This window comes from Mytilus galloprovincialis, chromosome 6 (assembly GCF_965363235.1).
Source record: "Mytilus galloprovincialis chromosome 6, xbMytGall1.hap1.1, whole genome shotgun sequence".
In the NCBI taxonomy this organism is placed as follows: Eukaryota; Metazoa; Mollusca; class Bivalvia; order Mytilida; family Mytilidae; genus Mytilus; species Mytilus galloprovincialis.
Window position 1 is genome coordinate 15,895,985 of NC_134843.1, and position 17,443 is coordinate 15,913,427.

The 17,443-nt window shown below is 32.4% G+C and overlaps 1 protein-coding gene across 1 annotated transcript; it reads right to left on the reverse strand.

The window, feature by feature from the left end:
• Positions 1-1,750: 1,750 nt before the first annotated feature.
• LOC143079056 (succinate dehydrogenase cytochrome b560 subunit, mitochondrial-like) lies at positions 1,751-16,774 on the reverse strand. Its single transcript, XM_076254201.1, has 6 exons — positions 16,706-16,774; positions 6,372-6,428; positions 5,382-5,486; positions 4,714-4,775; positions 4,097-4,260; positions 1,751-2,355 (listed from the first exon to the last, which is right to left on the reverse strand). The coding sequence occupies exons 1-6, from the start codon at positions 16,720-16,722 to the stop codon at positions 2,248-2,250; spliced, it is 513 nt and encodes a 170-aa protein (XP_076110316.1). The 5' UTR covers positions 16,723-16,774; the 3' UTR covers positions 1,751-2,247.
• Positions 16,775-17,443: the final 669 nt, after the last annotated feature.

The following is a 17,443-nucleotide window of genomic DNA, read 5'->3' on the forward strand; positions in this document are numbered from 1 at the left end:
AAGTTATGGTGCGAAAACCAAGAAAATGCTTATTTGGGCCCTTTTTGGCCCCTTATTCCTAAAATGTTGGGACCAAAACTCCCAAAATCAATACCAACCTTCCTTTTATGGTCATAAACCTTGTGTTAAAATTTCATAGATTTCTATTCACTTTTACTAAAGTTAGAGTGCGAAAACTAAAAGTATTCGGACTCCGGACGACGACGACGAGGCAGACGCCAACGTGATAGCAATATACGACGAAAATTTTTTCAAAATTTGCGGTCGTATAAAAAGCAGGGTCTTGAGCACCTGTTTAACATGTACAATCAGATAATTGTTTATTTTAATGACAGACCCATGCGTATTGCGATCACCGGACTTTTATGAGGAGGGTTACGCTCAGGTCACTATGCATACGGAAAATATGTCAGCCAATTGCTTCCTGGAAGGAAGCAATCAAAAGTAAGTAAACTTCTTCTAAATGTGGACAAATTAAAGAATTTTCCTCAGAAAAAAAGTATATGTACATAAGTTGTATAATGAAAACTATCCATTTAGTTATAAAAAACAAATGCATATTTTTTTTTAATTTGAGGTTTCTTATGACTTTAAGTTTAAAATGACAAAATCGCAATAATAAATGCACGCAATAATTTCTGAATTTACAGTTACCATCTTCAAAGCAGTGATTATTTTCAGTGATGGTCTTTCCTGAAGCACAAGTTGCAGAATAGCAATGAATATATGGTCTCATCTAATTTTGCTTGTCCAAAGCTAGGAGTTGGACATAAAACAGCCATACTAAGCTTGTGTACCTTTATGTAATGTTTTTTGCCAGCTAAGCAGATTTTCAGCCTTGTTTGTATGATCTTTTTCAACCCATATGAAACTCTGTGTAACTGTTTAGCAAGAGCTGCATGTGGTAACAAAACCTTGCAGCTTCAATTTCTTTTAAACAACTATATACTTTGGATATTAGCTTCAAAATAAAATTAAGAATGGAAATGGGGAATATGTCAAAGAGAAAACAACCCGATCAAAGAGCAGATAACATCAGTAGACCACCAATGGGTCTTCAATGCAGTGAGAAAATCCCACATCTGCAGGTGGTCCTCAGCTGGCCTTTAAATAAAATTGTGTACTAGTTCAGTGAAAATAGATGTCACACTAAACTCTGAAACATTATTTTTTTAAAACAATTCTCCAACACAAAAACAGTTGGTCATTAGTGATATGTAAAATTGAACTTCCTCAGATATATAGTCTTTTTTCACTGGTTCAAGTCAAGTGCACACTAATAACCTCAGTGTTGACAGCAGTTCAACTACTTTAGACATGTGGGCACTGAGGCCCTGTTGACAAGACCTCTCATTCTGTTGGTATATATAGTTGTGTTGTTCTTGTGGACTATGATTTTCTTGTCTCAACTAAAACTGGATGAGAGAGCATGCACACACTTACCCTTCGTTTTAAAATTTGTTTAAATCCATTCAAATGCCTTTGGTGAGAAAAAAATCAAACACTGGCAAAAAAGCAATACTTTGAAGTCTCAAATAGTCAAATACTCTTGGGCAAGATGTCCTTTCATTAGTGACTCACTCATTCTTGCAAATCATGTCTTAGACTGATAAATCTAACTTTCTTTCTAAGGTAGAGTCTTGATGACCTACACATACAATTGTGCTTTTACACATATAAAACCTTGCTAATTAAAGTGGCTGTGTTGACTGTTTTTGAGATGGTAATGGCTTCATGAAAAACAAATAAAATAAGATAATAATCTATATCATATAAAGCATTGACATTGCTTACAATGTATCACAAGAAGGACATCAAATATTACTTAACAGAAAGTCATTTAACCACTAAATAACATAAAAACATTTATAACACATTGCAATTACAATAATACCGGTAATCAAATTAGACTTTGAATTTGTACCAACCATGATTCAGAAGCACTTCAAAATGTGAACTGTATGTACTGTTGAATTCTGAGTTTTTGGTGAACAAGTCCTTTAAACACTAAATTTCTGTTTGATAATAAAATATCTTTTTATATTTATTCAATTTTCATTGTTTTATACAAGATCTTTCATCTTTCATAGGCTAAATATTTTCATTTTGGTTTGTATAATATCTAAAACAAATATTCTGCAAGCTATTACTAGTTACTTATGCAAGAAAATATTCAAATGCAAGAAAATTGTAAAAAAAAGCATTAAGTTCAGTTGGATTATGTGTAAAAAGTCTTTGTGTCTCTGTTTATACAAAATGAACACACACAGCTGTGAGAAACAGGGATAGTGCAAACACAAAGTATCCATATCTGTATGTGTCTGTCAAGCTAAATCCAATAGCCCAGTCCCAAGCCTGAAAAATATAACAAATATACTATGAGTTAGTACTGAATTTTAAAGCTACGTCACAACCTTATAAAACATAAAATTTCTGATATTATGCACCTATATTCTGCCAAAATATGAAAATTCTTGCTTGAAAACTGTACTTTTGCCCAATAAAATTTGTATAAAAGGGTACAACAGAACCTTTTGATTTTGCCTATGATTGCTGCTGTAAGTTTAAGACGAAACATTGTGGGCTGACAAAAATGACAAAGTTTTATTATCCTGTCATATGGGGTAAATTTGAAGAAACAAAAATGTGTCCCTAGTACAAGGATGCCCCATCAGCACTATAATTTTCTATGCTCAGTGGACCCTGAAAATGGGGTAAAAACTCTTATTTATTAGAAAGATCATATCATATGGAACATGTGTACTATGTTTCAAGTTGATTGGACTTCAACTTTATCAAAAACTACCTTGACCAAAAACTTTAACCTGAAGTGGGACAGACGGACAAACGAACAGACGCACAGACCAGACCAGAAAACATAATGCCCATAAACGGGGCATAAAAATCAAAGTGCTTGTAAGCACGAAAATTGCTGAAATTTATCAATGGGAAGTAGAATATAACATTGCATTGTATAAAGCATTGGTTGTAGTTGATCTAAGATTATGATCAAAGGAAGATAACTCTAAATATAAAGATGACTTTAACAGAACACCATTGAAATTTTAGAACAATAATAGATTCCTGCACCTTGCAAAAGTTATGTAATTTTCTTCACAAGTATAACATCATATTGTAACTTGAATATCTGAGCTAATATTATGTTGATTAATTTCTGGAATGTTCATGGATAGGATGTTTAGAATGTTATGATTAATGGTGTACATTTTGTGGATCTCAAAGGTAGTGATAAATCTTGGAAGATTTAGATATCAAGTCAGTACCATAGGGTTTTGATTGCATTTCATGCAATCTTTACCCAAAAAAACTCAACAATATACACCTTTAGTATGTGTATCATGTACTCTGTATCAAGAGTCTGTGATGTTTTTTATGCGATTTCTGCCATTTTTTTAGGGTTAGAAAGCTTTAATCTTCATTTCATGTCGTACAATTTTTTAAACACCAGATATCACAACATAAACGGGCCACAATAAACTGTTTTGCTGTATGAAATGCATGTAATTTTTTAGCAAAAAGCATGAATTTTCGTATCAGATTTTGTGAAAGGGTTTAGGAATAATATGAGTAATACACCAATTTCAACAGTAATGATATTTATAACTTCAAACTTCAAACAAAGATTTTTCATTCTAATTACTTTTTGGAGAAACTAGAATTTTTCAGGGTTATAAATTACAAACAAAATAGGATTTACGATATAGATTTTCTTCAAGCATTATGAATTTGGGAATCATACTTTCAAAAAGTGTTTTAATATTAATAATTGTTTCGAGTATTCAGCATAAAAACTAAGCCTAATGCTCATTTTACGATTGAGTGTCCAATCTTGTACTTATAAAAAAGAGGGATTTTTTGCATGCAAGCGTATCAAATATTGGCATGTCTTACTAGGATTTTTCATGTCATCAGAAAATTGCCTGTGTCATATGGGTGGAGAACCTTGTATTTAGCAAACATGTATGGAACACAAGAGGAAATAAGTTTTTCAACAGAAAAATCTTAAAAAGATGAATCAAATATACAAGTTATATTGTCAAAACAACTGTATAACATGCTGCTTTTAAATACTCACCAAATGTCTGATTCCATTAATATAATGGTAGATAACAGGAAATCCAAGGATATATTTACACGCTGCAATCAAAGCAGGTGACAGATTTAAATCTCTGATCATGGTTATGTAAGTTGTAAAATCTCCTGGTGATACTAGTAACATTGCTGCCACAGCAGGTACAGCTAGAAAAAGAAATCATTGAGTACTTATAATATATAAAATATCAAGTACAGCTGCAAGAGTTAGATGTAAAACAAAAAATATATTATCCCATCTCCGGGTTATGACATAGTTACCAAGGTCAAGCTTAAAGACAAAGTACTGGTAGTCATAAAATCTCAAAGTGATATCCCTAGTACTGTTATATCAAGTACAGTAAGGACATGAAATACTTTCTTGCCAACAGCAAACCAGGCAGTATATCGTAAGTATCTTCCTCAATTAATCCCTGTTCCAAAATTATAGCTTATTTAACCTCATAACTTTGGAAATCTGAGGTTGCATGAGCATCATTTTGTTCATTAAATGGAATTTTACGATTTTCAAGTGTCAATTTAATCCTTGGCCAATGTATGATACATTTAAATGATTTTTTTAAATAGTAATATGAAAAGTTTTTGTAAAATGTTACTTACTGACACCCATAATAATGCCTGTAACCCTGTGGCATAAAGACAGCATTGATGTTAACTGAGGTCTGAAAAAAATAATAATCATAAAACATGTATAACAATGGATTTTTTTGGGTATATTAGGTTTATTAAACTAATTGAAAAAATCTAAATATTTCCAACCAAGAATCCTCAAACTTTACAATTAATAATTGTTTTAATGATGATAAAAACTAAGTGAATTTGCTGAATGAATGTAGTATGTGAAAAAGGCTGACCAAATCATTTGATGTACAAATTTCTCTCCATTATTTTCAGACATGATTTGGGTGCTTTTAACATGTGAATTTGTTTTTAATTAAGAAAATAAGAGTTTTTGCACACAGAAGATAATGAAGCCATACAAATGAAAACTATTGTAATTTGTTTAAAAATTTTGAAGATTTGTACACCTTTGAGAGTAAATGCAGCTACAACATTAATAACTCTTTGTATCAGAAACCACATTTTTAAACTATTCATTTTTGGGGCCCTTTATAGTTAGCTGTTTGGTGTGAGCCAAGGCTCTATGTTGAAGACTGTACTTTGACCTATAATGTTTAATTTTACAAATTGTAACTTGGACAGAGAGTTGTCTCATTGGAACTCATACCACATCTTCTTATATCTATACCACTGAATAAATAACTTACTTGTAAATAGATAAATGAGGAGAAAGTGGTCTGTTGAGTTTTCTGTTCTTTGCCCAGAAGTCACTCATTTCTTCATACGCTGTGGCTGAAGCCATCGGCTGAACACTGAAAAATCAACATTCTAGCTTTATTAGGAAGTCATTGACTGAATACTTCAGTTTTTCTTTTTTTTTGTAATTGCTACGTTTCCGTTTAAACTAAAAGATTAAAGGAAGAGTATTACATTTGTACCATAAATGTTTTTGTACAATCAACATTTTTCAATGAAAGCTGACTTGTTCATAATTATATTTTAACATTTTTAATTAGAACAGATAGATTCATATGCCATGCAAAACTAATTTTTAACATGTTTAATAACATATAGTTTACCTGAAAATTATATTTCTTTATACTATACTATACACATTATTTTGTAACTTGAATATCTTAGTATATAAATTATCAATAAATTGGTCTACATGGCTATTGGGCATGGATATGTTCTTAAGAATTTGCATCTCACTTCACAAATAAAGAAACAATTTGCCTTCATAAAATTTAATTCTTTCATTATAGATATTCCTTCATAATGAAGAAGCTCCTGTTACAAGTTTCATAACAAAATCAATGAAGGATTTTAAAACAAAGTACTAGGAATTGATATCTGAAATATTTAACCCCATAAAGTTTTGCACAGGACTGACAACCAGTCATGATCAGGGTACAAAAAAATAAATAGTGTAGACTGTAGATTCTTGTAAACCACACAAGTTTTTGAACCAATTTAATATATAACTGTCAAACCACAAACTACAAGAATTATAAAATATTGTTTTTGAATAAATACAGTTAAAATCAATCAAAATAAAAAAAAAAATGTTAACAATTTCAAATCATGATCAGCTATAACAATCTATTGTTATTATAACATTCAAATCGATTCATTAAACAGTTATACATATCCTTTCTTTTTAATTACACACAATATAATAAGCAATATAATAATACCTTTTCTGTAAGAGAGCACCATGGTGTCTGAAAAGACAGCTCTGTCTGCCAAATTGTCTGTCAAAATATAAATACAAAAATCATTGAGAAATTTTCTACTTTGGATGTGTGTTGTCTAGTATTATTGGTGCATCCTATGCATTATCAAAAATCATAGAGAAAGAAATCAAGTTTTCAGTAATTTAGCATCAATATAGACTTTAATGTCAGCCGTTAGTTTTCTCGTTTGATTGGTTATTCATTATGATTTAGGGGCCTTTCATAGCTGACTATGTACATGTAGTATTGGCTCATTGTTGAATGCCCCACAGTGACTAATAGCTGGTAATATAACAGCCAGCTGAATGAACTTTCTGTATATGCCTGTCCCAAGTCAGGAGTCTGTAATACTATGACATCTCTTTTCTGCTGCCATTGCTTAAAAAAGTAAATAAACAAATGCGCCATTAGCCCATGATAGGCCTGTCACACTTTCAAAAAATAAAGTTTAATTACTTAGTTATGAAAATCAAAAGGGAGCTTACATCAAAAGACATAAACAATTCACCTAAGTTTTATGAAATTGCTGAAAGCATTTTTGAGTTATTGTCCGAAAACTGAAAAATTCCCCCTTAATTTGGAAATGAAAAATGTAAAATTCATAAAATTCTCAAGGGAGCTTACATCAATAGATATAAACAATTCACCAAAGTTCCATGAGAGCTGCTGAAAGCATTTTAAAGTTATTGTCCGAAAAAACTGGAAAATCCCCCTTTGTCATGAATAAACCCTGTAACCATGGTAACTCAGAATTTCCTTTCAATTCTTATAAATTTTAGATTTTATGTTTCTCAGAAACATAAAATCTAAAATTTATAAGAATTGAAAGGGAGCTCATATATGTGTATGTCAAAAGATATAAACGATTCACCAAAATTTCTTTCAAGTTGGTGAAAGCTTTCTTGAGTAATTGAGTGAAAACTGGAAAATCCCCCCTTTTATAATGAAAAAAACCCATAACTCGGAAATGCAAAATGTAAAAGGAGTAGGTCCGGTAAGGACCGATTTTAGCCTCAATTTTCAAGTTCATCTAACCAAAGATTTTAGACACTTTTTAAACACTTAAATGTCTATTTTAATTGATTCGATAAGTTTTTATGATAGACATGATAGATTTTAACTGATTTAGTCTTTAAAAACGGCCTGGTTCAAGCTTAAATCTAAAAAATATATCAATGCCAAAAAACCTCACTTTTTAGATGGTTTTTGTCAAAAATGAAAGTGACCGCATCCATGTTCATCCTCAACCTTTACATATATTATGTATTATCAACATAGACAACTTACAATTCAAAATTATGAATGAACATGAATGCGACCACTTCCATTTAAGACGGAAACTGTCTAAAATTTAACTAAAATACTAGAATTTTGAAGATTTCAGTAATTTAGCATGACTTAATGGTGCTACTACCCTATATATGCGCATTGTATTGTCAAAAAAAGCCCATATCCATGTAGCAGAGACATTCTTCTTTCCAATAAATAGCTTAAATATTACATTTTCACAATTTTGTAAAACTAATATAGCCTATATTTTGGGGCCAAAAAGGGGTCTTACTGAACCTACTCCTATATAAAAAATTTGTAAGGGTTCCACGGAACCCAGTGTCTCGCCTACTTTTGCTGTAAATCGCAGGCTCAACAAAAATGAGGAAAAAAATCAAGAAAAATATTCCTCTTGATACAACCTTTTGATTGTAAGAAGCTTCTGTCCAAGTTTGGTAAAAATCCAGCATAGTTTATGAATCTTATAAATGTTTTAAAAACTTTAACTGCAGACTTTACACGTATGTAATGTTAACTGGAAAAAGTGGATTTATTTTTTTTACAAAATTTACTTCTGGATACTATCTAATGATCATAAATAAGCTTCTGTCCAATTTTGGTACAAACCCAGGATAGTTTAAGAAAGTTATTAAAATTTTAACCAGATGCTCCGCAGGGCGCAGCTTTATACGACCACAGAGGTTGAACCCTGAACGGTTTGGGCAAGTATGGACACAACATTCAAGCTGTATTCAGCTCTAAATTTGGATTGTGATTAAATAGTTGACACAGCATAGGTTTCTGACACAGAATGAATGTGGTCTAATGAACTTAAAATATTTTTTTGCCTTTGAGCAATTCACTATGCTGTTGAATATTAATCCTCTCAAAAAAATGTTTGAAGAAATTTTCTTTTTATTTATGAAAATCTGAAATGAGAAAATGTAACCCCCCACCCCCATTTGTTTTCACATCCCCCTTTCCCTTTTTCCAAAACTGATCTCAATTCAAATTTCTAATGGAGTTTGCAACAATAACTACTCATTTAAATACATCATAAAATATTAAAATGTAAAATAAAGTGCTTGTTATCACTGAATTATACATTGTATATTGTATAAAACAATGATTTAAGTTGATTCAACTACTATTCTGGACAAAGAAAGATAACTCCAATTGAAATTGCAATTAGATATTTCTTGCTATTGCGCAATACTGAGTAATTGAAAATATTTGCTATTGCACAATACTGTGCAATTGAAGATTTCTTGCTATTGCGCAATACTGTGCAATTGAAAATTTCTTGCTATTGCACAATACTGTGCAATTGAAGATTTCTTGCTATTGGTGAATACTGTGCAATTGAAAATTTCTTGCTATTGCACAAAACTTAATATAATAATTTTGGATCCTGATTTGAACCAACTTGAAAACTGGGCCCATAATCAAAAATCTAAGTACATGTTTAGATTCAGCATATCAAAAAAGCCCAAGAATTCAATTTTTGTTAAAATCAAACTTAGTTTAATTTTGGACCCTTTGGACTTTAATGTAGACCAATTTGATAACGGGACCAAAAATTAAGAATCTACATACACAGTTAGATTTGGCATATCAAAGAACCCCAATTATTCAATTTTTGATGAAATCAAACAAAGTTCAATTTTGGACCCTTTAGGCCCCTTATTCCTAAACTGTTGGGACCAAAACTCCCAAAATCAAACCCAACCTTCCCTTTATGGTCATAAACCTTGTGTTTAAATTTCATAGATTTCTATTTACTAATACTAAAGTTATTGTGCGAAAACCAAGAATAATGCTTATTTGGGCCCTTTTTTGGCCCCTAATTCCTAAACTGTAGGAACCAAAACTCCCAAAATCAATCCCAACCTTCCTTTTGTGGTCATAAACCTTGTGTCAAATTTCATAGATTTTTAATCACTTAAACTAAAGTTATATTGCGAAAAACAAGAAAATGCTTTTTTGGGCCCTTTTTTGCCCCTAATTCCTAAAATGTTGGGACCAAAACTCCCAAAATCAATCCCAACCTTCCTTTTGTGGTCATAAACCTTGTGTTAAAATTTCATTGATTTCTATTTACTTTTACTAAAGTTAGAGTGCGAAAACTAAAAGTATTCGGACAACGACGATGACACAAGACGACGTCGACAACGCCAAGGTGATAGCAATATACGACGAAAAATTACAATTTTTGCGGTCGTATAAAAACTTTAACCACAGAGTGAATGTAATGTTTCCCCGCAGAAGTCCATTTAAAAGTAGAATATGTAAAAAATGGATTTCGGGCCAATCATACCAATATTTCGGACCTAATTTAAAAACGTTCTCACGGTCGTAGAACAAATCGCAATCAAAGAAGATTTCGGGCCAATCATACCAATATTTCGACCTAATTTCTATTTCAAAAAACAACGGCAGACATTATCTGTTAACAAAACTCTGTTCGTTACCGGTTAATAAGTTAAATAAAATTTTGGAGGATTGCAACACAATTTCATATAGCAGTCCTAAGTATGAAATTGTTCAAATTATTATGGCATATTGTTATTCTAAATTATTTCCCAAAATTGATCGCCCTGAAGATCATAAAAAACATTTTATTAAAATTAAGTATGTCAATAAAGGCTTTGATTTTGTAAATATTGCCGGTATATTTAACGACCATTCTGTTAAAGAACAAATTCCTGGATATTTTGACAATACTGAGCTACCTCTTATTTGTTATATTTACAAGAAATCTACCCGGAAATTTGTGTTTAATAATAGTCAATTGTGCAGGGTTGGCAAGGTATTACAATTCCCGGGCGGGAAAACCCGGGTTTTCCCGTGCTGGGCAATACTCCAAGAAATGGGTAATACTGGGCATTACTGGGCAATATGATTTTTTTAGGTTATTTTAACATAAAATAGTAAAGAATTGGTGTAGTTTCATAGTGTTACAGCTAAATATATACTTTTTATACAGATAACCATTGACCATGTTGACAGTCATTTCTAGAAGATTGAAAAACTCAATTTCATTCTCTTCTTTGCATTGTAGACAGAATACAAGATTCGCACATTTAAGGATACCTCATTAATTACTAAGCATTGTTTCAAATTCAATATTCCAAACTTTGAAAAAATATGCATTTTATTGCAGTGATTAAGTGAATTGTTAATTTTAAATGTTATACACTCATATTGCTAAAAAACACCCTAAGGGTATGCCATTAACACTTATAGAATTGAAAGGGCTGATTATTGTTACATAAACAAACCTGCATTCTAATCTGAATAATTACTTATTAGTTAGTGACAGTACATATACAATACTTTAATATAATTTTTCTCACAATTGTTAATTCTTAATAGGAGTTATATTTATTTGATAACAATGATTTGTTATGCTTTATATTAACAGTTTTACCAATCCAAACAAACAAAATAGGTTATAAGTATCTTTAATGTGTAAAATTTGTATTTGATCATTGAATCCTCTATAAAATTCAGACCAGTAATTTATATTACCCAGCATTGCCCAGTATTACCCACTAAAACCCAGTAAAACCCGGGTTTTCCCAGTATTTCCCACTGGGCTGGGCAATACTCATAAAACCCGGGTTTTTGCCAACCCTGCAATTGTGTAAAGATGTTAATATCAGTGAAAATACACCTACTTCATGTAATTGCAGTAATTCCGAATATATTTATGGCCCCATTTCCCATGTTATAACAGGAGATCTTAACATCGTTCAAGACCGAGAGTTAAAATCATTCCTCAGTAAAGGACCTAAATATCGTCCCCCGTCAATTATTAATTGGAATGAGTGTCGTAATATCATCCACGACTCACTCCATACTTACTGTATGAAATGGATAAAACGGGAAAAAGCTGACAAAAAATCTTTGTACTCTTTTTTTAATTCAGTAATGAAGATAGTTGATATACGTATTCAACATTTTAAAGAACATTTTACTATAAACCCTTACAACAATAAACCTATTTCTCGTATCAAACATAAACTAAAAGAACTAGCCAAGGAATTTGTTTTTGTCCCGGCAGATAATAATATTATTATTGTTTGACGTAAATTTTACATTGAGGTTCTGAAAAAGGAAATCACCAATTCACCAACATTCCAACTGACTCCATTTTCAGAAAACGAAATCTGTAACAAACATAAACTTTTAGGCACCGCTTTACAAGCAGAGCCAAATACAATGAAAGTCCCAACTATGTATTGGCTTCCGAAGCTACACAAAACCCCTTACAAATATAGATTTATTTCGTCTTCAAGCCATTGTTCAACTACTAAATTGTCTATTCTTCTTACCAGCACACTTGGTACAATTAAAAACCTGATAATAAATTGTTCAAATAAGGCCTTCGAAAATAGTGGAATAAATTACGTTTGGAGTGTCAAGAACTCGTTGGAAGTACTTGATAAATTGCATGCTTATATTGGTGATTTTGAATCTGTTCAAAGTTTGGATTTTTCTACCCTGTATACCACATTGCCTCACATTCTCATTAAGAAAAAATTCACACACCTAATTAAATGGGCATTCAAAAAATCAGAATGTGAATATATATGTTCAAACTCTTTTAGGTCATTTTTTAGTAGCAATAAACAAAAAAACTATGTTAATTGGACATGCTTTGATACTATATATGCCCTTGAATTTTTACTAGATAACATTTTTGTTCGCTTTGGGGATTCCGTACATCGTCAGATTATCAGAATTCCAATGGGGACTAACTGTGCACCACTTATTGCGGACCTGTTTTTGTATTGTTATGAGTTACAATTTATGACAAAAATAAGCAAAGACCCATCGAAACAACATCTGATAAACAAATTTAATAATACTTTTAGATATTTGGATGATATTTTGGCTCTCAATAATGACGACTTCAGTATGTATATTAATGAAATTTATCCTGTTGAACTTACTTTAAATAAAGCTAATACTAACAATGACCACTGCCCTTTTCTCGATCTTGATATCTATATCACTAATGGAAAGCTGAATACTAAAATTTATGATAAAAGGGATGATTTTTCATTTCCTATCGTTAATTATCCGTTTTTAGATGGTGACGTTCCCTTGTCACCATCTTACGGTGTTTATATATCTCAACTTGTAGGATTCGCTCGTGTATGTAACAATGTTTTAGATTTTAACGAGAGAAATTTATGTATTACTGAAAAATTATTACACCAGGGTTTTCGATATCACAAACTAGTCAAAACATTTACTAAATTTTATCATCGGTATAAAGACATTATTCGTAAATATAGCTCAACATGCAGACTTTTAATACGTTCAGGTATTTCACATCCAATTTTTTATGGTAATATTCTTTATAAAGCACAAAGGTGTCAGTATTCACCTCAGAAACTTACAAAACCTTTGAATAGACTTATTAAGAAGGGATATAATTACGATACTGTTGTCAAGTCATTAAAGATTGCATATTTTGGCGTTAATATTGAGTCATTGATAAGGTCTTTGCATCGGAACTAAACACATTTATTCTAAAAACAGTTGTTGGCATGACACGGGTTATGTTATTCTCATATATGTTATGATGGTATGATACTAAACCCCTAACGGGAAGATTGTGTCTGATGTTCATATGATGAAATCATGATCTTTCAGTCAGTTTAGTTGAATTCTGGAGCTGGCATGTCAGTTAACTGCTAGTAGTCTGTTGTTATTTATGTATTATTGTCATTTTGTTTATTTTCTTTGGTTACATCTTCTGACATCAGACTCGGATTTCTCTTGAACTGAATTTTAATGTGCGTATTGTTATGCGTTTACTTTACTACATTGGTTAGAGGTATAGGGGGAGGGTTGAGATCTCACAAACATGTTTAACCCCGCCGCATTTTTGCGCCTGTCCCAAGTCAGGAGCCCCTGGCCTTTGTTAGTCTTGTATTATTTTAATTTTAGTTTCTTGTGTACAATTTGGAAATTAGTATGGCGTTCATTATCACTGGACTAGTATATATTTGTTTAGGGGCCAGCTGAAGGACGCCTCTGGGTGCGGGAATTTCTCGCTACATTGAAGACCTGTTGGTGACCCTCTGCTGTTGTTTTTTATTTGGGCGGGTTGTTGTCTCTTTGACACATTCCCCATTTCCATTCTCAATTTTATTATCTTTTTACAAAATTTACTTCTGGATACTATCTTATGATCATAAACAAGCTTCTGTCCAAGTTTGGTAGAAATGCAATATAGTTTAAGAAAGTTATTAAAATTTCAAAAACTTTAACCACAGAGTGAATATTTGTGGACGCCGCCGACGATGGAATGTAGCATTGCTTAGTCTCGCTTTTTCGACTAAAGTCGAAGGCTCGAAAAAAATGAATGGGAGCTCACGTCTATAGATATAAACAATTCACCAAGTTTTATAAAGGTTAGTTAAAGCATGTTTGAGTTAATGTCTGACATGTACCATTTCTTCTTCTTCTTTATAATTCAGCACACCATCAACATACTGATGATAACGTACCGGGCACTGATTTTACTATGCCGCGCTTGCGTTGGATCTAACTTTTACCTGGTTACAAATGTAAGGGGGAAATATTCAGCACTAATTTCTTGACATATATGAAAATAGGACTACCTGAATAATCTAATGTATACTTTAACTATAAGGAAGTGTCTGATAATCTTGATCTTGATCTTGATCTTGATAGGTTTACGGTGATACATCCAAGGATATTAATACACCGCGCGTGCGTCAAGTAATTTATTTAAGTTGGGCCCCCCTTACAATTTCACTAAAGGTTTTAGCTGGTTCTTCTGCTGTCTGAATTTTGGTGAAGATATCCGGTGGTAGTAGGTTCCAGTCTTTAATGGTATTTGGGATAAAACTGTATTTTAACGTGTCTGTTTTTGTTTGAAGTCGGAGGAAATGTTGACTGTGCATGTTCTTGGTTGTACGGGATGGTTTTTTCAGTTGGTCAGATGGTAAGTTTGCTTGACCATGTATATTCTTGCAGAAAAGAATTAATCTGTTTTGTGTTCTACGGTCTTTCAGTGAGGGTAATTGTAGTTGATCTAAAATCGCTGTCATACTTCCTGGTTCGTAATCAGTGTAGTTTGATGTTATAAACCTAGCCGCTCTTTTCTGTACATTTTCCAGTTGGTCTTGGAGATATAGTTGATGTGGGTCCCAGGCAGTGCTTGCATATTCTAGGACAGGTCGTATCAGTCCTTTATAGGCCTGGAGTTTAACTTCAAGTGGACATGCGGATAGATTTCTTTTTAGTAAACCTAATGTCCTGTAAGATTTATTGCATATCTCCTCTATGTGCTTACCCCAGTGTAGATCATTCGTGATGTTAACTCCTAGATATTTTATTGATGTCAGAAATTGGAGTTCCGTATTTTTCAAGGTGTATTTAAATGATGTTGTTTTCTTCTTGCGACTCAATGTCATCATGTTGCATTTAACTGGTTGAAATCTCATTCCCCAATCTGTCGCCCAGTTACCTAGGGTATCAATATCCTTCTGTAGTTCAGCACAGTCATCTTCAGTATTAATTTCTCTGTAGCATACACAGTCGTCTGCAAACAGCCTAATTTCTGATGTTACGTTATCTGCTATGTCGTTGATATGGACCAGAAATAGGATTGGACCAAGAACCGTTCCTTGAGGAACTCCTGATAGGACTGATGATGTTTCCGATTTAACTCCGTTTACTATCACACACTGAGATCTATTAGATAGAAAAGCGTCAATCCAATTCAAGATGTTTTTGGGCACGCCATATTTGTGAAGTTTACTTTTTAAGAGCTCGTGCGGTACGGTGTCAAAAGCTTTTTCAAAATCCAAAATAAATATATCTGTTTGTTTCCTTTTATCAATAGCTGTTGCCCAGTCATGTATAACGTTGATAAGTTGGGTTTCACAGCTGTGTCTTCTTCTAAATGCATGTTGTCGGCTATTTAGGATGTTGTGTTTTTCAAAGTGCTGCATTAGGTTTGAGCAAATGATGTGTTCTAGTAATTTACAAGTGATACATGTTAGGGAAACTGGTCTGTAATTGCTTGGGATGGTTCTGTCGTTCTTTTTGAATAGTGGGCATATATTAGCATTTTTCCATTCGTCTGGGATGGTTCCTCTGTTGATGGATTGTTGGAAAAAGTGAGCCATTACCTCTGATATGTTAGGTGCCAGTTCTTTAAGTACTCTTGGATGTATACCATCAGGGCCCATCGCTTTTGATGCATTAATATTTTTTAGTATTTTTTCTACACCCTTTGTTGTTACTATGATGTTTATCATTTTGTCTACAGGAGGAGTTTGGTATGGAACAGATTCATATTTTGTCTCTGTATATACACTTGTAAACTGAGTGTTCAATGCCTCAGCTTTTTGTTGGTCTGTATCGGCGGTCTTATTATCATGAGTCTTAAGTGGTGGTATTCCCTGTTTGTCTGCTTTCTGGTTGTTGATATATTTCCAAAAGGGTTTAGAGTCTTGTTTTATATCGCCTATTAAGTTGTTGACATAGTTGTTGTGGGCTAATTCAATTTCTTTGTTAATATTGCGTCTTAATTCTTGCCATTTTCGTTTTATTCTCATGCTGTTGTTTCTTTTATAGTTGGCATGTGTTCTGTTCTTTCGTTTTATCATGGTCTTGATGTTTTTATTTATCCATGGTATTGACTGTTTTCCTTTTAATATTTTAGTTGGTACATTTATAATGTCTCAGTAAGTCTTCTGTTATTATCATAAGCCTGTTTTAGTAGAAATGTTGGATATTTCATGGGTTACCTCAACATGTTAGGGTTTTAATTACACAATTGACCATGTTATATAATTATATTGTCCTTGAAGAAGACCATTTGTGCTTTTCAAACTGTACAACTTTAATGATAATTTCTGATTTTATAAAGTTGAGTTATTATTTAACAAAGAACTTATTCTTTATAAATTTTATATGGGTAATGCATTATCTGTGTTGTGGTGGAGCTATTTACGTTTTATAATAATTTTCACCTCAAAAGCTGTGCCATGATTTGATTCTCTCCCTTGTTATCTGGAAACGAGGTTAACTCGCCACCTAACGAATTCGGCCTGTAACAAAATCGGCCTTTAACAAACTCGGGCCAGTGACCACTGATAATCTCGAGCTGAGAAGTAAATGGAATGGGAATGAAATTATGGGAATGAAATGTGGGAATGGAATCATGAGAAAGGAATAGAATGGGTTTATGGAATGGGAGTGAGACTGAAGGGAATAAGAATGGGAATGAGAAGGAAATAAGAAGGGAATGAGAAGGAAATAAGAAGGGAATGAGAAGGAAATGAAAAGAAATTGTAATTTTTTATTCATAACTTATATTAATCTTATTTTTTCGTTTTGAATTTTTTCACTTTTTTTTTTTTTTATAAAACATCAATGATTCTAATCTTATGGTTAAACCATTTATTTCTTTTCATTTCTCCTATTTATAAATAAAATATGTATCATATATGTGTATCATAATGTATGACAAGAATCATATAATAAAACTGTATTCTAAAATTTGCCTAAAATGCTCATGTGGCTGTTTTGAAGATAAAATCCATTTTATAACTTCTGACTGAGACTACTATAACACATGTGTTATAGTAGTCTCAGCTTCTGACATGCAAAAATTTTACTCTATTAAACATGTATTCTCTATTGTGGGCAGGGCCTTCAATGAATAGGTTTTTGTTATTTTATTTTATGCATCCTAGGCAATCGTTAAA

Coding starts and splice junctions, on each gene's coding strand:
- LOC143079056 (XM_076254201.1), bottom strand. Junction 4,776..5,381: donor CCTCATTTATCTATTTACAA/GTAAGTTATTTA, acceptor TATTTTTTTCAG/ACCTCAGTTAACATCAATGC. Junction 4,261..4,713: donor AGGCATTATTATGGGTGTCA/GTAAGTAACATT, acceptor TTCTTTTTCTAG/CTGTACCTGCTGTGGCAGCA.